Source organism: Camelus ferus, chromosome 6 (assembly GCF_009834535.1).
Source record: "Camelus ferus isolate YT-003-E chromosome 6, BCGSAC_Cfer_1.0, whole genome shotgun sequence".
NCBI classification, from domain to species: Eukaryota; Metazoa; Chordata; class Mammalia; order Artiodactyla; family Camelidae; genus Camelus; species Camelus ferus.
The window spans coordinates 24,941,038-24,961,320 of record NC_045701.1 but is presented as its reverse complement, the minus strand read 5'-3'; the positions used below and the strand labels follow the sequence as shown (position 1 = coordinate 24,961,320).

Below are 20,283 nucleotides of genomic sequence, written 5' to 3'. Positions count from 1 at the left end.
GAGAATATCCTTTCCCACTATCTGGAAAGTGCATCTCTTCCTTTAGGACTCAGCTGAACCCAAAAGTTAGATGTTCCCCTCTGTTCTCCTAAGCACTTTCTACTATGTCTACTATAACACTTATCACATGATAGTGCCTTAAGTGCATTAAGTGCCTTAATACTTGATAAATACCAAGTATTTCAGTCATCTGGGTCATCCTCATTCCATTATCTAAATCAGCACCTATCAGGTGCTCAGAAAAATGTTTGCTAAATAAATGAAGAATAATGGAATATATAGCCTAGGCTAAGTTTATCATCAGTAATTTATAACATGAATATTCCAGCATAATATTACTTCCACTGAACAAAATATACCCCAAAATTTTAATGTATGAAAGACTTATCTATAATTATCAAATGGGACTAATAAGCAAATTTAAAGGACTGTGTTTCCACTACAGGACAGAAAGAACACAAAGTTAGAAGAATTGAGAAGGGAGTATTAAAACAACACCAAATTTCAGTGTAATTTTTTTTTTACAAAAGTTTGCATGCAAAGGCACTAGTTATCCTTTTTTGGAACCCTCCATCTAATGATCATTTTCTAATTGCAATTTTATAAGTTAAAGCTAGAGAAGAAGCAAATTGAAAATAAAGCAAAGGGTGATTAAAGCAGAGACCAAGCATTGGTTATCTTAGAAGAAATGACCTCATTGAAAATAAAAATTATATCACTAACATATGGGTTACATTGGATCCCTGCTCCATAATACCAGCTCCATGTTGTAGCTGAGAAAATTTCCTTTTCCTATTGTCTTTTCCCAGGCTTACAGAAGAATGAACCAGAAAATTTTGAGGGATGTGGTCACAGGTATGGGAGATTTTTTTTTAACTTTTTTAATCCCAGCAAAACATTTAATCTCTCTCGTCTTTGTTTTCCTATCTGTAAAATATAAACCAGTTGACTTATATGCTAATTAATAGACATTCAAAAATGCTAAAAATGTAAGTACATATTTTTAATATTTTGGTTATACCTGAAAAATATAATAACTACACAAATATATTCTTTGAATTGCTTTTATCTGGGAGGAAGGTGGGGGAATGATCTCAATGTTCATAAATTTGGTCACAGTTAAACATTTGTCAAATACCTCATATAGGTTGAGTTGTGTTCCCCCAAAACTCATATGTTGAAATCCTAATTCCTAGGATCCTAATACCTTTGTTTGGACATAGGGTTTTTAAAGAGGTAATTAATTTAAAATGAAGTCATTAGGGTGGGTCCTAATCCTATATGAATGGTCACCTTATAGGAAGAAGAGATTAGTACACAGACACACACAGAGGAGTGACAGAGAAAACACTTATCTGCAAGTCAAGGAAAGAGGCCTCTGGAGAAACCAACTGTGCCAACACCTTGATCAGGACTCACAGCATCCAGAACTGTGAGAAAATTCAATAATCTTGTTTAAGCCAGCCAGTTTGCAGTACTTTGCTAGGGCAGCCCTAGAAAACACAGGCACTCTCCTGGCCCTCAAGAGAGACAGATATGTAAACAGATAAATAGTACAGTGAGAAGGGTATGGTGAAGCAAATTTTGCATATTATCAACTCAACAAAATTTTATAACGTGATTGCAATGATAATTATAGAGAGCATGTAGCAACCTGGAAAAATGTTTATAAAAATATTAAGTGAAAATCAGGCAAAACACAGCAATATATCTATTCTATGATTTCTGTAAAAGATGGTTTTTTAATAGACAAAAAATACAAGAAAACTTCGGAGAAACAGAATTTTTACTCAGGTGAATCCTTGATGAACTTTCATTTTTTAATTCTTTATTGCTGTTATAATAGCAATGATGCAATAAATTTTAAAGTAATTTTACTGGTATATTCGCTCTTTTTTTCTTTTTTGCTTTCACATTTCAGTTTGGTTCAAGTTTCTGCTTTTGAGAAAGCTATTCTGAAAGAAAATTGAAAGAGATTCTATGAGCCTAAAGATTGTACAGAACATGGAGGTATATGTATCTTTTTAACTTTGCATTTCTGTTTTCCTTGGATAAATATCCAGAAATGGAATTGCTGGATCATATGATAGTTCTATTTTTAACTTTTTGAGGAACCTCCATACCATTTTCCCTAGTAGTTGTACCAATTTACATTTCCACCAACAGTGCACTAGAGTTCCCTTTTCTCCACAGCCTCCCAACATTTCTTATTTCTCATTTTTTGACAATAGTCATTCTGAGAGGTGTGAGGTGGTATCTTTTTGTGGTTTTGATTTGCACTTTCCTGATGATTAATGATCTTGAGCATCTTTTCATGTGCCTGTTGGCCATCTGTAAGACTTTTTTGGAAAAATACTTACTCAGATCTTCTGCTCATTTTTTAATTGGACTGTTTGGGTTTTTTTTTTTTTTAGAATTGAGTTGTATGAGTTCTTTGTATATTTTGGATATTAGCCCCTTTAGTGGAATTAGCCACTAAAAATAAGTAAGGACATAAGGGAAATAGCCTACTTGATTCTGTACTTGAAAAAGAATAATAATCTATAAGGAGGTTCTAGAGCTTTGCCTGGCTATGAGCCTCAAAATAAAGCTCATTTATAAAAATATCCAAGAATAATTTGCCGAAGTAAAAGTGAAGACAAGTGAGGGGAGCAGAAGAAATAGTTCTCCATGCCCATGTGGCCCAGGCAGCTCACTTCAGGGCTCATACACCTGGCCAGGCCCCTTGCATAGAAGGATGAAGGCCCAGCACACAGAGCCTGAATGGCCAGCCTGGAAAAGAGCCTGTGTTTCCGTGACAGTCTTCCACACAAAGGCCACTGTGTCTCTGACAGCAATGCAGCAAAAAATGACTTGTCTCTCAGTAACTTTTCTGCATGGGGCAACACACAGCACGGAAAAGTTAACAAGGTGAAAACGGCTGCTCTAAAGCTGCACCAGGTGTTAATCAAGCCACCTCCCTGAACAGCAGGAAGTTATATCAAGGACCTTAATTTGCCCCCAAGGTCCTGTTTTCACCTTGATTTAGCAATTCTCACTATAGCAATCTGTTCTCCTCATGCCACACAGGGCCTCAAGCTTGGGGTTCTGCTGCTCCTACAGGCTTGCCTTTGGTAGCCCCTCAAGGAGAAAAGCTCCCCAGGAAAGAGATAGAGTTTTATTTTTATCCCAGTTAAAGTCCCTATCCAATCCATTAATAGCTACAATAACCTTGGTCCAGGGCATTTCCTGGAGAAGCTATAACCAGCTGGGGTTAATGAACTCTCCCTATCATTAATTCCTGGGAAAGGCCATTGGCCTGAATTGTTACTTAATTACTCTTCTGTGTACAGCTTCATAAAGCAATGAAATGCCTTCTTTCAGGAAGAAGGGAGATGGTAATGGGGGTCATCAAAGGCCATTAATTTTACAAATAGTTTGTTAGAAACTAGAGTATGTTAAGAAGTCACTCCGGCCCACAAATCAACTCAGTGCAGTCCTTATTAAGTCAAGATCCAAAACTTTCCAGGTTTCCATGATGCACACACAAAGTTACAAATTGTGCAGGATCTGGTCAAAATGCACATGCTCAGGTATGCAGAAACATATTCTTTATGTTCTTCAGCTGATCTGATCTCCTATAGCTCTGATTCCTTAAATTAACAGAAAAGACTGAATGGGGCCAACTCAAGACAGCATGGATTTCTCCCAGTCAAAAATCTCCTTCTGGAAATTTCTCAGTCTTTTAGGGAGATTCTCCCTCTCCCAAGCTCTCCTCTTTCTCAGGATAGTGGCAGGAGCCGGAGAAAGCTACGTATCCTTAAGGAGGGGTGAAGAAGGAGCTTTGGATCTTCATGCTTCCTCTTGGTGCTCCTGGATCTGCTGACCTTTCAAGCTATATGCTGGCCCATGCTGCTGATGACCATGGCCTTTGCTGTTGCCCATGAGGTCTCTGGAATCTGTGTCCATCCCAGCACGACCTAAGGTTTCCCATTCACGAGGCTTTTTAATCCATCTCCACCACACTTTTGGCTCTGGGAATGCTCAGCTGCTTTCTCTGCACCACCCTACTTAAAACTGAAGCAACTTCCTTCCCACACACGATACACACTCCATCTCCTCTTATCCCTTTCACCCATTTATGTTTCTTTCCAGCATTCTCCTCTTTTACCATGCCAAACAAAATTAATTTACTCATTTATTTTGTTGCTTCTGTTATCCCTCCCCCTTACACACACACACACCCTAGACTGTAAACTCCAGGAGGGCAGGTGCTTTGGCTTTTTTGTTGACTCTGTCTCCCTAGTACTTAGAACAGTGCCTGGCATACATAGGTGCTCGTTCAATGTTTCAGTGTTTGGCCAATGAATTAGTAGTCATTTGGCTACATGAAGGGATTAGACTGCCGGCCTTAGGTCTCAGACTTCCCATATTAGTCACATCTGGGCAGGAAGGAGCTCAATCTGCCAGAGAAATAAAAGTCGGGGGATACGCCTTCATACTGCCCAGAAATCAGATTCATTAAACTACTGCTGCCAAAGGGAAGACTTGGCCATGAAATGTACACACCCATCTAGGCTCTCAAGTCTGCACAGATGATGAGAAACTGTTGCCACCCACACCACTATGACATGCTGCCCCACCATGACATGCTGCCCCACCCACCCTGTGTCAATAGCAGAGTCATGACTCCTCAGAATGTTCTGAGATTCTATTGGACAGTTCCAGTGGGGAAAGATTAGACTCTTCAGAAGCTAATTACCTAGGGCAGAATCAGGAAGACCATACACATCAGAAGGGAGGTGGAGGTGATGGAAGAAATGGAGATAAAGAGGAAACCAAGGGGGAGGGGGGAGAACAACCAAATTACCTACTTCTGTTTGGATTTTCTGAGCCCTATTTAATACTAAAAATCTCATTATTAGGAGATTTTTGCAGAGGCCAGGCTAGAGGGCAAAGATTATTTTTCAGAGCAGTTATATACCTACATTCGTGCTCATGGGCTCTTAAGGAAAGCAGATGGGCCAGCAATTAAGAAAAATGTATAACCTCTATTGATTCTTATTGCTGTGTATTTATTCCAAAGGGTTTTGTGTTGGTCAATCATCTCTGAATATACCTGCTAGCAGGACATATGTTGAAATTTCCAGCATTATCCCTGTATCCTCATTGTGTTCTTACTGAGGCATAGTCAGATCATAAGCAGAAAACTGAAAGACTGGATTTTGTCATGGCCAAAATGTGAAGATTTGAGGGAGGAAACCAGTTAATTTTGTTTCTATATTTGGGAGCTCTTGGCTAGTTACTTTGTATTTCATAAATGGACCCATTTCCCCAATTCATTAGCTACATTTCTGCTGATATTTTAGGGAATCTACAATGGAAGAACACAAGGAAGATCAGCTGGATTATGAGTAAGTAATCATGATTATGCAAAGACACATCCAAGGACCAAGGTATGGAGCAGGTCTGCTGTCGATGCCTCTCTTCATCTTCTAGTCTCCCTCTCTCTCCATGTGCTCTCTATCCATCCCCCACTGCAGTCCACCCCAAGCCCTCCATGCCCTTCTGAAGTGATAGCTATTGTAAGTGTCCCCATCCAAGCCAGCCCTTCCAAGATAGGACTTTCTTTTCCAAAATCATCCCTCATTCTTACTCAAAAGTCCCTCTGCCTCACTACCTTATTTATGGATAGTCATTTCAAAGGCAAATAAATTAATTAATTGACACACAAGAAAAAGAAACGTTTGTTGAAAGCTTCCCATGTGCCAGGTTCACTTTCTAGAATACTCTACCTTTCTTTTATTCAAATTTACTTCAAAAAAGATGTTTGCATTCCTGAAAGTGTGTGCCTAGATCTTATCTGTGTGTTCAGTGGAGTGACTTTCATGGTAGATTCTCAAGCTTTGTAGCAGGCACTGGAGGAGAAGTTTTGAGATGGGAGGAGGGAGGGAAAGACTGATGGAAATCTCTTGTGGCTCTGCATAAAGCTGGTTCCAATCATAAGAAATGTGCCAGTTGCCCAGATAAAAGTGCTCAGTAAAAGTGTACTGCATGAGCACATTTTTGTGAACAATTTGTCTGAGAAACCAATACAAGAGGCTATTTAAGGAAGTAAGACTTGTGGAATCAGAGTGGAGGCGCACTATTATATTGAGCACTTTGGACAAGAAAGCCTGAGAAAAATGTCCTTGCTGACAGAATTGTTGAGAATTACTGAAACTAGTTGTAGCGCATGATTAAGAAATATAATTTCCTAAGAATGAAAATGGAAAGATGTGCTCCCAGAAGCAGCCAGGTTACTGAATTACACGTCTTCTAGATACCCCCTTTGGTCCAATGATTATTGATCTTAAGATAACGAACTGGTCCTTGTTCATTTTGGGGACTGAGTCTACAGGTCAGAGAAAGTGGAAATCTTAAGACTGGCCCAGTCAAAGAGGAACATTAACAGTTTGAATATGGACCTTGAAAGGGATATGCAAAGAATAGATGAAGCAAATCAGGAACTTCTTCTCAAAATCCATGAGAAAGAAGATGAGATTCAAAGGTGAGTGTTGGGGTTTCATGCAGGAAGTTCGCAATCCAAAGGACGGGGTGGAAGAGAAGAGACAAAACTGAATTTTTCTGTTTGTTCTAGAGACCTCGATCTTGTATAGCAAATTTCCTTCTTCATTCTTTGGCATTTCTCTGTGGCTCCAACCCTGAAATAGAGCAAGTTTTCCAGAGATTCCTAGGTGCTATTTACCTGAGTTGAAAGAACACTGGGATGTGTGACTTGGGAATCAAAGCAATCTTTTCCTGCCTTTAAAGTGATTCTGATGCTAAGGATCCAGGAAAGAAGGGTTTCCAACTTGAGATTCATGTTTATTGTCACTGAAGCATCTTTGAAACTGAAATATGTGTTTTATCAGTTCAGAAGCTGCCATTTCCTCACAGGGTATGCTTGTGTCACCCAGGCTGGAAAGTGAGATCACTCAGAACAGAGACCTGGCAGAGGATGAGGAGTGGGAGAAGGAGAACTGCACCACGATGGAAAGGGAAAGAGCCTTGCAGGAGCTAGAGGAAGAAACAGCCAGGCTGGTAAGCAAGAAGCTGGGAAGCACCATATGATAGGTTTTATTCATCATCCTGTCTCTCATCAATGGTCAGATAGGCTAGTCTCCCCTTTTCACAGACAAAGGAGTAGTCAATTCAGAAGTCATGGCAGGATGTGTTCATCATGAAGGGGATGTGTGGAGGGCAGGGTTTCTTTGGTAATATTTAGTATTGGGAAGCCCTGCATGTGGGCATCTCCAGCCCTGGTAAGTGAGTGTGTATATTTTGAGATCAAACAATGGGTACTTTACCTGACATTATGCAGGAAGGTAGAGTTCCCGCAGCAAAATATGACCAGAGTGAAATGAAGAACAATCAGCTGAATAAAAACAGACAATGGTGTGCAGATGCACACTTACACCCTGCTTCTTTCTCTCAACAGGAAAGGAAGAATGAGACTCTGGTTCACAGTATAGCAGAACTTGAAAGAAAGGTGGGATGGGGCTCTTGTGTTCCCCAGTGCTCCCATAGCAACCCCAGTCATCAAAGACGCAAGGGAGGGAAAATGATCTTAGAGGATCCCACATGTGCTGGTGGTGGGTACCACTCCTGCTCCCTTCTCCTAAGGCTGAGCCTCATGACCTGTGGCCATGGATCTTCCCTGCAAGGGTCAGATGAAAGGAGTGGGTGGGTTCTTGTGTTCTGTGATCCTAGAGGTTCTTCATTCTATCACAAGTAAATGGATTCCAATAGATATTCTGTTGAATTGACTGGCTGGCAACTTTGTAGTGAGAGGTTAATTTTACTTTCAACAGACTTTTAAAAATACTTAATTTCTAAAGATTCCCTTTCCCTTGTCTGGGCATTTCCTCTACCTCAAGTCCTGCTCAGAATATAGTGAGCTTCCTATGATTACCCTACTTTCTGACCCATGCCTGCAGCCCTGAGTGACCCAGCGTGGATTAGGAGTTAAGAAAAGTACTCCTGCCTTGAGAAGACTCTAGCTTTGGTGGCCAAGACTAGTGAGAAGATGATGGAGGTAGAATAAAGATGTTTCTAAGGGTACCAATATCCACCAAGGGACCATCTCCAGGCAGCCTTTATCAAGGCCAAGTTACTGACCCCCACACACCAGACAATGTCTTTGTCTTCTTGTTTTTTTTTTTTTGTTTGATGTATTCTTTATTTGCAATGATTTTTTTTTATTTGAAACTGTAGCTTACAAGGAAATCGCAAAAGGCAACTAAGTGTGAACAAGGCAATCTAAAGGGAACTCCAGAAGATTCAAAGGTAAACAGAAGAGCAATTTTGAATGGGTTTTGGTTATGTGACCAGGAGACAAGCCTTCAAGTGGAAACAATTGTCAAAGTTGAAATAAATTCTTTGTAGTTTTACTCATGTCGGGCATAAGCCTGGGCCACTGAGTGCTGAATTTTCCTCTACTCTCAGTAAGAAATTTCACTCTGAAACCATATAGTTTGTTCCCTCTTCCATAAGGAAGAGCAGAACACAAATGCATATATAACTTTGGAGGCAGCTGAAATCCCTGATGTAAATCCTGGTCCCAGCACTTAGTATGGTATATGAAGTTGGGCAATGTAATCAGTCCCTCCCAGCCTCAGTTTGAAAATTGAAATTGTGTATAAAAAAAAACATTCTTTTCCTTTTTTGGAGAGCTGAAACCTTGAAGTCATATAATTTTAAAGTGACTGTTTAAAAGTCTGGCTGAGGCATATGCATAAACTCATAGAGGCAGAGCTAAGATCTGTAAATCTGCTGTGTGCTAGGCAATTTACACATCCTGTCATTGAATCCAATCTAGAAAAGAAATCATTAAATTGGTCATTCAAGTATTTATTGAGTTCTACCTGCTAAGCAGTGCTTAGCATTTCTCTAATTGTGTTCCAGAACTAAGAACCTGGGCACTATTACAAGCCATCTGATCAAAGATGCAAGAAGAACTAGAGGCTTACTTTTTTCATTTATAGAGCAGATAAAATTCTACCTTGATACTTTCTGTAGAATTACATCTTTGTCCTTGCCTTATCTAATTTTCCTTTAGCTTCTTACACCCACACTGAAGTCCCTACTGTGTATACGAAGCCTCTGAAGAGATGGCCGCACTGAAAATAGAAATAGAAAATGAAAGAATAGAGAATTATTCCTCTGTCTTCTCTTGACCAAATTAGTATCAATGGCCACCAAAAAGGGGGGGGGGTGAGTTTAAAACCACCAAGTAAGCTTGCTTGGCTGTGCTCATCCAGGAAACTTATCTGGAAAGAAAGAAATCTGGGGTCTGTGTGTACACATGGAAGAAACTGAAGCTATGAATAGAAAGCATTATGAAGCCTCTTGACTACACCCGCCATATAACTGTAGCAGTCAGGAGATTGATTTTCTTCCTTCTCCTGCCCAAAATAAGTTGACAGTAAGCCCGCCAGAATCTAGCTACAACATGTTAATGCTGACTATGTCAGGTGAGCTGAGCTGATAAACTATAAATATAGAGTTTCAGGCATTGTCAGAACGGTGACTATTATTTTCCTGGCAACAGCCAGCCCAGCCCTAAAGAGTTCTAGAGCATAATTAACCCTTTGGATCACTCCCTTTTGCCCACCTGTTCTATGGAATTATCAGGTGACATCTCTAATTCTATGAAATATATAGCATCTCCTTATCTTCTGTTCCTCTTGCATGCTGGTGATCAGTTCATCAGTTTAATGGGATGACTGCTACAACTGCAACCACGTTTAATAGCTCTTACACCATCACTTACTCTCATCACGTTACTCTGCTTTTATTTCCTTCATAGCACTTAGCATTATTATGTGGACTTATCTGTTATGTCCCCCAACTAGAATGTCAGCTCTGTGAGGCAGAGAGCCTGTCAATTCTGTTCACCACTGTATCCTCAGCACTCCCCCTATACTTTCCCTGTCACTCCAGCAGAGTGGCCGATATAGAACAGGCTTTCATCAAATATTCAAGGAAGGAAAAGAGGGAAGAACGAACACAGGGAGAGAGAAAGGGGTGAGCAATGAATCTATAAGGAAAAGGAAGAGTGAAGTTTTCAAGATGCATGTTTTCCTAAGAGAAATAGCTAAGAAAATGGGAAACTAAGAACTGAAGTTGAAAGGTGAAGATAGCACTGATGAATACTCAGTGGTCAAGAGTGTAGAAGAGCAAGTTCACCAGGCAGCTGCAAAGGACACTGGATGGTTTGACTCCTCTCCATCAAAAAGATATCTGAAATGGTGCCCAATGCGCTTCAATCGCCTGTGAGATAAAATCTGAGATCGCATTTCAGAATGAATCCTGTTTTTGCCTTGCTGAGTTACCAGCCTCCTTCCCTATCTATAGGTTAAGTTACAACATCTGGAAGCCTCCTGTGCAGACCAAGAGAAGGAGCTAGCCAAGGTAACCACAGTAACTTCAATACTACTTCTCCCAAAGGAAGGGAAACTCGATCCTTAGTCAGATGATCTAACGCATTCCTCAAATGACTGAGTTAGAATAAGGTTCCAGATCCAAAACCATTATAGGGTCAGGAGGGTATGAAAAAAAGATGAATACAGTCTCCTACGTTACCTTCTCTTTAACATTTTTTATAGGATACATTCCATAATTTATATCTTCAACAAATTAGTATCGATTCTTCTCCCAATTGTCCCCAGATAATCCCCATGGAACTGTATCTTGTTTATCCTAAAAAAAAAAAAAAAAGTCAACTTTATATATATGTACAGCGAAAATAAATTTAGAACAATTAGAAAATCACATTCAGGGTCTGGGACACAGGAGAAACAAATAAACTCTTGTTCTTATAGCGATTCACTGAGAGAAATTTAAGACTAAATTTTGGCTCCCAGGTAATAGAAGACTATGCATTTGTGGCCCAGCTCTGTGAAGATCAGGCCCTCTGCATAAAGGTACAGCCCCTCAGTAAAGGGATAGCAAAGGGCTTGTTCAGGCACAGGGTGAAATGGAACTAGGCTTCTGAGAGAATACTACCTGGAACTATTTTAACTCTTCAAGGTATCGCTCCAAAGGGACTTTATGGTCTTTGACACTCAACCACCAATATAATTGTTACCTCCCTGTTCTCCTAGCCCCTGTGCCCTTAAACTAATAATGAGTCCTTTTCTTATTTATAATCCCAATTACCTGAGGGACCTGCTCAATGGTGAAATGTAGTGAGAGGTCTGTAGTGGTGGGGTGGGGTCAAGGAAGGAGACAAAGTGGCAGTGGGACTACCAAATATTCAAGTTAAAATGTAATAGTGCATTCTTATTGTGATTAGAAAAATCATAGGGCTTTAGTTAGTAACTATGCCTTCTTTTATTTCTCTTTGAAGAAGTACCAGGAAACTTTGAGGAAAATAGAAGAAGAACTAGAGACTCGGTTCCTTGAGAGAGAACTGTGAGCTTTGGCAAACAAAGGAACATCCTGGTTTTAGTGGTAACTCCATCTCAGCCTGGGTCACAGCAAAGATTTCTGACTAATTCCAATGTGGAATTGAGTGAGCCCCAACACCACATGTCTTTCCCCTCTGTAGTGATCAGGTCGACTCCCACCAAACCACACCAACTTAAAATGCAGGTCCTTCTCCCATCCTTCTTGAAAAACTGAAGAAACACATCTCTCTTTATAGCTGTATCATATTATCAGTTATTCAGGTTTATATTAAGGGCAGGAACATGTGCTTTAAAAAGGGTTAGTGGTCTGGCACCTTGATAAGTAGAGCATTCCTTTTATTTCATAGAAAAGGCCTTAAAACTAGTACCATCATCACTTCCCCCAAATTTACAGCAACTCAACCATATGGGATAGGCATGGCACTAATCTCCAGACACACAGTAAGGCTATCATATTATGAAACTCAAACACCTTCAAGTCTCCCAAAATCCTCCCTGAGCCCCAGGTATGGCTTGACTGCTAAGCTTAAATTCTAGAACAAGGCTATTTAAGAGAAGTTTCTGTGCTATCTAATAAGTATCCACTTAACCATCTACTGAGTACTTGAAGAATGGCTAAGAGTGACTAAAAAAAATTTTATTTTAATTAATTTAAATGTAAATGGCTACATGTAGCAACTGGATACACTAGTGGATAACATAGCATTAGACTATATAAAATTGTTTTAAAATGACCATCATGTAGTATGAATCTTTGAGTGTACTTTATCCAATCTCTATCTTGGTTCTTTTCCCCCTAGATCAAAAGTCTTGAGTATGAACTCTGCTAGCAAAGAGTGTAACAGCCAAAAGAACAAGGTAAATACCCACTCATTCTTCAGCTTCTTCAGTGTCATCACCTTTCATAGGTGCTTCCAAAAAAACTCTAAGCCACCAAACACCTGTCAATCTTTCCATGTGCATTTTCCAAGAATAGTACCAGATATAACTTCAAAGCATTTCAACCCTAAACAAACAAAGAAGATGTGAAGAAACAACTCTCTTCCCTCTTACAGCCATGCAAATGACATGTTCTCAGAGAAACCAGCCTAAGGTCAGAGAGAGTTTAGAATAGAAGCAAGAAGTAACATTAACTGAGGGTACACTCTAAGGAGAGAAGGCCAATACATGACACGAACACCACTCCTCTATCCCTCAATCACAGCATTCTTCCCTGAGGATCCCAACATGAGCCTGAATCTCTCACAACACAGAGCACCAGGGCATCTATCACCATCTACTCAGAGTTAGCCTGTGAGTTAAAACATAGGAAGGAGCCACTTCTTTATGCTACAGCTTCAGTGTCTGTTTATATTTAACATCATGATGTCACCAGCACATATGCAAAGGTCTGAAGGAAATAAAATTGGATGAAGAGCTGTGGGCCTCTTGGCCTGCTTGGTGTCTTGTGGCAACAAGTACAAGGGCTAAAAAATAAACTTTATTGGGTTTTAATTGTAATTTATACTGGTTTTAGAGCCAAAGTTGACATTCATAAGAAATTTTATGTCGTTGAGATATTTAGTCTTTGTAATCTCAGAAAAGAGGAGTCATTTCTTCCTTAAAAGCAAGTATCATTTGACTATTATCCTTGAGGTCCTCCAGACATTTAAATATATGTTAGAGCATGTCCACAGTGACCACGCTTCCCACTGACCTGAACAAGCTATTATGGTCCTAAGCTTGAGTAATCTACTCAGAAAACAAAACTGAAATTAACTGGAGCCTGCCTCTCCAGAACGAAACTTGGCATGCTCCCTGATGTGTCCCGCCATCTATACCCACTGACACATCAAAATATTCCTTCAGACCACCTATCAGAGAAACAACAGAGTTGTCTTCATCAAGATTACCAAGAGTCCCATGATGGTTCATGATCTATGATGTCTGAGCATTCTTTGCAGAGAGGCCACCTGAGCAACTGACCAGCTGGCATGCCACTTAATCTCATGCAAGCTATAGAATCAAATTTGTAACCCAGAAAGCTGCTTTCTAACTCCAATTCTGCAAGCCTCATTTCCACAATGTTAAAATGTAATCATAATTCCTTTTCCTTTTTAATCTCATGAGAAAGTTAAAAGGCAAATGAAATAACTGAGAAAATATTTTGGAAGAGAGATGTTACAGAAATCCAGGATATATCCTCATTTTTATATTCTTACAGAGAATTTACCTCTTAGAATATGTTTGTGTGGTTTTCATAGCCTGTGAACTTCTCTAAGGGTTACTGGCTAACTAGAAGGTAAGAGTATGGTAGAGAGAGACCAGAATGTGGACTCAGAGGACCTGGGTTCCAGGCCTGGTCCTGCCACTTACTGGCTGTATGACCTTGGGCAACATCCTTTACCTTTCTATGCCTTCATTTATTCTTATCAGTATATAAAAGGTAATATAATTATATGTATATGTACATATATGTCTTTGAAAATTTCATCTGCTTATTATATACATGAAAAAATTATAAAATACTATCTAAATATAATATTTAATTAATGGCTCACTGAGTAGTATTTGGCAGTGATAACAGCCTCCAGAAATTGTTTATTTATCAATGTACATTCTTCTTCTCCCAGGATAACTGTCTCCAAAAGAAGAAAACAGGGATCTGTAAAAGGTAAGTAAATATCTTTAAGTAAACTTTCCAGAAAACTGGGAATTCTACTTAGCCATCCTAGCAGACAGCAAAGTCTAAATGAGGAGAACATTGTATAAATACACACACACACACACACACACACACACACACAGTCAAGTCAACAAACTTGTGTCATCAGTGACTACACTTCTCAGTTCAATGTATATGACCTCCTTGTCCAAAGGCGATTACTAATCTCAACTTTTTTAGAAGTCAATGGCCTAGTAATAATTAGAAACAGGAAATCTTATCACGTAAAAGAGATGTGGCAAATCTCACACTTACTCCCTTTTCCCTTTAACAATTTCAACTAGTTTGATGTGTCCAGTTTCCCAGTAACATCAGTAGATCAGAAATGGGGGCATCTTTTTGTGGTTCATAAGCATGATGATTGGAAGGAGACATGCCTCCCTCAAACTCTGGTACAATGTCAGCACATTACCCCTGACATGAAAAAGTAAAATAAAAATAGGGAAAGGATTTCTAAATGCAAGTATACCACTGCCTAACAGCAGATAAAAGAGAGAGAAGAAAATCATGAAAAAGAGATAGCACCTAACAGTATCCAGCACACAATAATTGCTCAAAAATCTTGTTAAACCAAACAAGAACTCAACATTCAAACAACTGAGTGGATATTAGTCCTGAGGGAATCACTGTGATAGCAAAGTAGAATTGGTATTCATGAAGCCCCTGCATTTTCAAGAAAAGGTCAAATTATGTTCCATATAATATGTTTAAGAAGGCATAGAGAAACATGCATCTAAAGTGGTATGAAATATGATTTAGAAAGAGCCCCATCAAAATGGTTAACATAAAATTATTGGTGCTTAAAGGTCAGCTCCAATTGTCTGGAAAATTTGCTTAAAAGGGATACCCCTTCATACCAGATCAGTGAAGTATACATAGTTCAATATCCCTAAATACAATGTTCCCAGAATAACTAGCAAAATTTTCCCTAGAACTCCTAGGCCACCTTCATCTATAATCCAACACCAGTGCCCAGCATGGAACTGCCCACATGAACTCCTAGGAAAAGAATGGTCTGCCTTAAAGAGAGTTGGTATCCTGAATAAATGTAAGCCCAACAAGCCTAGCTCATCACATCAAACTACAAATGTCTCTCTTCTTGTTCTGATCCAAACATCCTTGGAGCACTGGTATACTGGGCACTGACAGGAAATAAGAAAGCTAGGTTATTCCTATGATTTTCCCTGGGAATGTTATCCCAGAGATGTCATCCCAGAACCTTCCATGAATACTGTATCCAGCTTCAGGGAGAGTGGTGGAAATAGGTTTTAAAAGGCTTTTGATTCTAATTTTGACCAAGATGCTGTCCTAGAATGGATTCTGGTACTTGTCACCAAGATTAACTCTACAAGGAAGCTAAAGGGGATGGGGATGTTTTTGACTGGTGAGTGGAGGTGGGTAGTGAGTTTGTCCTGGGGCAGAAGGCAGCCCAGCACAGCCAGATAAGGGTAATTCAGCAAAGGAAACAGTGGAGGTTTGCTCATGTAAATCATATTAAAACTGCAAGGGCAAAATAATTCATCAGCTAAAAAAGAATCAAAACTATCACAAGGAAATTCATAGAAACTTATTATGAAATATTAAAGGTAATACGAATGAAAGAAGAGAAATACCATGATCGAGGATAGGAAACCTTAAGGCCATAAATATATCCATGGTCTCCAGATGATTGCATCAATTCAATTCCAATCAAATGCCCCAAAAGAATTGAAAAAAAAATCAGAATCTGAGTAAAAGTGGACTGAATAAAATGAGACTAAAATATACTCTATATAGAAGAGTAAAGGGTCAAAAATAACCTGGACAATTTTAAAGGAGAGCAAGGCGTGAGGAACATGCCTTTTGAGATATCAAGATTTACTATGAAGCTATAGTAATTACGATAGTGTAGTATTATGACAGGAATAGAAAAATCATCCAATGGAATAGAACAAAGAACTTAGAAACAGTGTACATATAGAAACCTCATGCATGACAGTGATTATATGCTAGAGGGAAAAGGTAGAACTCACTGTTCAAAAAATATGGTGGGGAAAAAATGTTTATCCAGATGAGAAAAAAGTAAGATTGAATCACTACCATACAACAAAAAACAAGCCCAGATGTGTTAAGGAAAGAAAGAAAGGAAAGAAAGGAAAGGAAGGAAAGGAAGGAAAGGAAGGAAAGGAAGGAAAGGAAGGAAGGAAGGGAGGGAGGGAGGGAGGGAGGGAAAGGAACTACAAAATTCAGCATTAGTTATCTATTGCTGCATAACAAATTACTCCAAAATTTAGTGGCTTCAAACAACAAATACTTATCACCCCACATTTTCTGCGGGTCAGAAATCTATGAACTACTTAGCTGGGTGTTTCTAGCTCAGGATCTGTTATGAGGTTGGAGTTAAGATGTTGGCTGAAATTACAGTCAGTAGCAGGCGTGGCTGAGGCTAGCAGACACATTTCCAAGGCAGCTTACGCAGATGGTTGTTGGCTGGAGATCTCAGTTGCTCATCACATGGACCTCTGCTGGGCTGCTTATGTGTCCTTGCAACATAACAGCTGGTTTGCTCCTGCAGGTAAGGAGGAAGCTGCAATGTTTTTAGTACATAGTCTAGGAAATCACACACTGTCACTTCCATGCAAGTCATCAAGTCTAGTCCAATGGAGGGGAATCTCTTGAACGCAGAAGTATCGAAGAATTTGTGAACATAATTTTAAACTACCATAAACTCTTAATAGAAAATAGGAGTATCTTTGAGGCCTTGGGGTAGGGAATGATTTCTTTTTTTAACAAGACATAAAAAGCATTGATTCTAACTAAAGAAAAGGTCAATAAACTCGACTCTATTAAAGATAACTTTTGTTCTTTAACACCTTAGAGCAAAAGAGAGTCACAAAGTAGAGGGAAGATATTTAAAGTACAAAGGAAAAGGATTGATATCAAGAATATATAAAGAATTCCTATAAATTAATAAGGAAAGCCCAAACAACCTAATAGACAAATGGGCAAGAGAAAATACGTAAGACCAATAAATCTATGAACAGATGTTTAGCATCATCATTCACAAGGGAAATGCAAGTCAAGAATATAGTGAGGTATTACTTTACACCCATTTGATTGGCAAAACTTTTAAAGTCTGATGATATCAAATGTTGGAGAGAATGTGGATCCACAGAAACATATACCCTGTTGTTAGAGTATAAACTGGTGTAACTACTTTGGAAAACAATTTTCCAAAACAAAAATTTTAAAAAAACAAGATAATTCCAGATAGTGATAAATGCTAAAAGAAAATTAAACATGGTGATGGGAGAGAGAGTAGCTGACAGGCCAGCCTATGAGAAGAGGCTGCTTTTGTAAAGGGAGTAGGGACATCTGAATGTCAATAAGGAGTCAGGCCTGCATTTATGTACGACTTTTATTCCAGATTTTCTAACCTCTAGTTAACAGTTTCTTGGCTTTCTCTTTTCAGGATTTTTCGATGTTTCTTTTTCACCACCCTGTTTTTCATCAGACTGCTGGGCTACTTGTTTTTCCATATAAGTTTTGTAAATCCAGATCTCTTTGTCAGTATACTGCCCAAGATACTGAACAGGAACATCTTGTGGAAGCTAAGATGCTTTCTCTTTCCATCTCTCACGCTTGAGACAGAGGACATATTACCCCACTGATCCCTAAGAAATACCCTTGAGCAAAAGAAGGCAAGTGGTATCTGAGTCTGTAGACTAAGAGACGGTGAAACTTCTGGAGGGAAGAGTTTTTCTTCAGTTTTTCCCTTGAGGTTTGCTTACTTGATTACCTTTCCTCCTCATGTTGCCTTTCCAAGATGGACCTTGCCCAGTAAAGAGCTCTGTCAATAGATTTCTGTGGCTATATGGATAAGCTAAATTCTACCAGATAGTTTAAAAAAAAAAAAAAACTAGTCTATTTTTGGAATAACATCATAGATGCTAAGCAAAGTTAGAGTTGATCAATACTTATTCTAGTAAATCTTAAAAATCTAAGACACTGGATCTCTTCCATGCAGAAGACGGCTCACCACTTATATTAAAATTCTTTGGTTGAAGGTGACCTTAGCTTAAGCTAATTTATAAATTTATAGCACACACACACAAAAAGTATTGCCTCATGGAACTAGAAATCTGGGGCTTCAGGCATGGCTGGATCCAGAAGCCTCAAAGCAATAGCATCAAGGTTTCATCTCTCTCTCTCTTTTCTCTTTGTATGGGTATTCTCCTTTTAGTGAGAAGATACTGTGAACATCCTAAGCCTCATCCTACCAGATTAGCAACCTTAGCAGAATGAAACAGACTTTTATAATAGCTTCAGCAAGAAACTTCAGATAAATTGACTTAGCTGGGATCAATTGTCTACCCCATCCCACAATCATTGTGGCCAAAGGGACGGGAATATTCTGATTAGTCAAGTATGAATCCATGAATCATATGTCTAACCTCTTGTAAGGGACAAGGGAGGTAAGGGACCAAGAAAGAGATAAAGGGAGTCAGCCAACCTAAACTATATGGAATGTGTTTCCCACAGGAGAAGGGCACTTGGTTCCCAGGGAAAGGGAAAGGGATACTGGGCAGGCAAAAGCAGATGCTCACTTAATCACTAGTTTTATCCTCACACAAAAATATCCAACTTAAGCAATTCAACAAACTCTTAAAATGACAGCTCACTTCGTATGTCTTACTACCAGTAAAAGCTGTAGCTTCTCAAGATCATAGATTGAGATAAACTACTGCAAAGAGCTCAATATAAACATGTAAAGAACCAGGTCTCTAGAGCTAAAGTAAGCAAGGTTTCTAAAGTAAATAACATGTGACATATAAACTGCTTCACAAACTTGGGGTCAGACTTCCTCTTTTCCCAAGTAATTGCTGAAGCACCCACAGGCTTCATTAACATGATATATTTAAACTCCCTCTTGAACTTTCCCACTCTTCTAAATCAGGGACCTTGACAACTCTGAAGTCCAAGAGCACAAAGGGGTCATTCTCACTTCCACACCAGAAGGGTATGAACTTTAACGCTTTGATTCACTGTCATTGCTTCTTGAGGCCACACGATGTCACTGTTGAAAACTGGTCCTACACAGGTTGAATACATAATGAATTGTCCAGATTGAGACACATCTGATAATAGGAAAGGACACTTAATAACTATGTCAGGACAAGAGAAATCAAACAGGACTGTTTCAGCAAACCAGGACATCTGCTTATCTTATATGTAGTCTAAGATACTGTCTAATGATATATTTTGCTGAGGCAACTAGGTTCCATCCTTCAGTGTTAAGGATGCCCATGCTTAGGGCCCCAGTTCCAGAGCTAAGACTGCACCTCTCCTTCCTTTCATATACCCAGACGTATGTTCCAGCATTAGGTTCCTAAAGGATTAATTCCAGTTTCTGCCACCATCACCTTTGCCTCCACAGAAGGCCCTGCAGTCTGAGAAATCAGCCTACTCTCAGGAAACCCACCCCTCTGGAGGTGAAGAGGTTGGTCGGAAGACTCAAAACACGAGGGCCCAATGACACCCTACAAGGAAGGCTTCGTGGTGCACACCTTCCCTTCCAGCACTTCCCCAGCTGTTCTGAAACTTCTGCCCCTTGAAAAGAGAAGCACTGTTTTACTGAAAGGCAGTGTTTGAGCTGCCATACCTGGGTTTTTTGAGCTGGTATCGACTTGCCTGTGTAGGTGGCATCTTTATACGTCTACATTTCAAAGTAATCACTGCTTACAATTAGAAGTTCATATTGCTAATGATTCAAGAACAGAAGGGAAAGGAAGAGAAAAGAATATTTGTTAAATCTCTAGTACTGTGTAGTATTGGGGATATAAAGATAAAGAAGACACACCGTCTGTCATTGGGAAGGCAGGAAGGAAATATATATATCACATATGTCTATGATGAGTCCTACAACAGAAAAATAAAGGAAAGTGATTCCCCATGCCTATATCCAACAGGAAGTGACATCAGATCCATAGGTTATGCCAGTCTGAGAGAGAAATGACATGCCAAGCACTAAGTAAGCTGACCATGTGTCAGCAAAGTCATTCTTAGCTGAAAGACAAAAAGCATCTTCTACCCTAGATGACTATTTTAAATCGAAGTAATCAAATAGAAATACCAAAAAACTGAGCAACTTTCTTAATCCGGTGAATT

The 20,283-nt window shown here is 39.3% G+C and overlaps 1 protein-coding gene and 1 non-coding gene across 2 annotated transcripts; both read left to right on the top strand.

Moving 5' to 3' along the window:
• Nucleotides 1-5,358: 5,358 nt before the first annotated feature.
• Nucleotides 5,359-17,790, top strand: TMCO5A (transmembrane and coiled-coil domains 5A). The gene is made up of 11 exons (XM_032481530.1): nt 5,359-5,393; nt 6,380-6,529; nt 6,939-7,062; nt 7,460-7,510; nt 8,236-8,307; nt 10,378-10,434; nt 10,887-10,946; nt 11,372-11,436; nt 12,233-12,290; nt 14,045-14,085; nt 17,588-17,790. The coding sequence occupies exons 1-11, from the start codon at nt 5,359-5,361 to the stop codon at nt 17,784-17,786; spliced, it is 912 nt and encodes a 303-aa protein (XP_032337421.1). The 3' UTR covers nt 17,787-17,790.
• LOC116664604 lies at nt 14,470-14,556 on the top strand. Its single transcript, XR_004321125.1, has one exon. It is a non-coding gene; the product is annotated as a small nucleolar RNA U13 (small nucleolar RNA).
• Nucleotides 17,791-20,283: the final 2,493 nt, after the last annotated feature.

What these genes read in the sequence shown, in the direction of transcription:
- TMCO5A (XM_032481530.1), top strand. Translation starts at nt 5,359, where the DNA reads ATGGAAGAACACAAGGAAGATCAGCTGGATTATGA. An exon ending in ATCAGGCCCTCTGCATAAAG is followed by an intron (nt 10,947 to 11,371) that starts GTACAGCCCCTC and finishes TTCTCTTTGAAG; the next exon opens with AAGTACCAGGAAACTTTGAG. An exon ending in CGGTTCCTTGAGAGAGAACT is followed by an intron (nt 11,437 to 12,232) that starts GTGAGCTTTGGC and finishes TTTTCCCCCTAG; the next exon opens with ATCAAAAGTCTTGAGTATGA.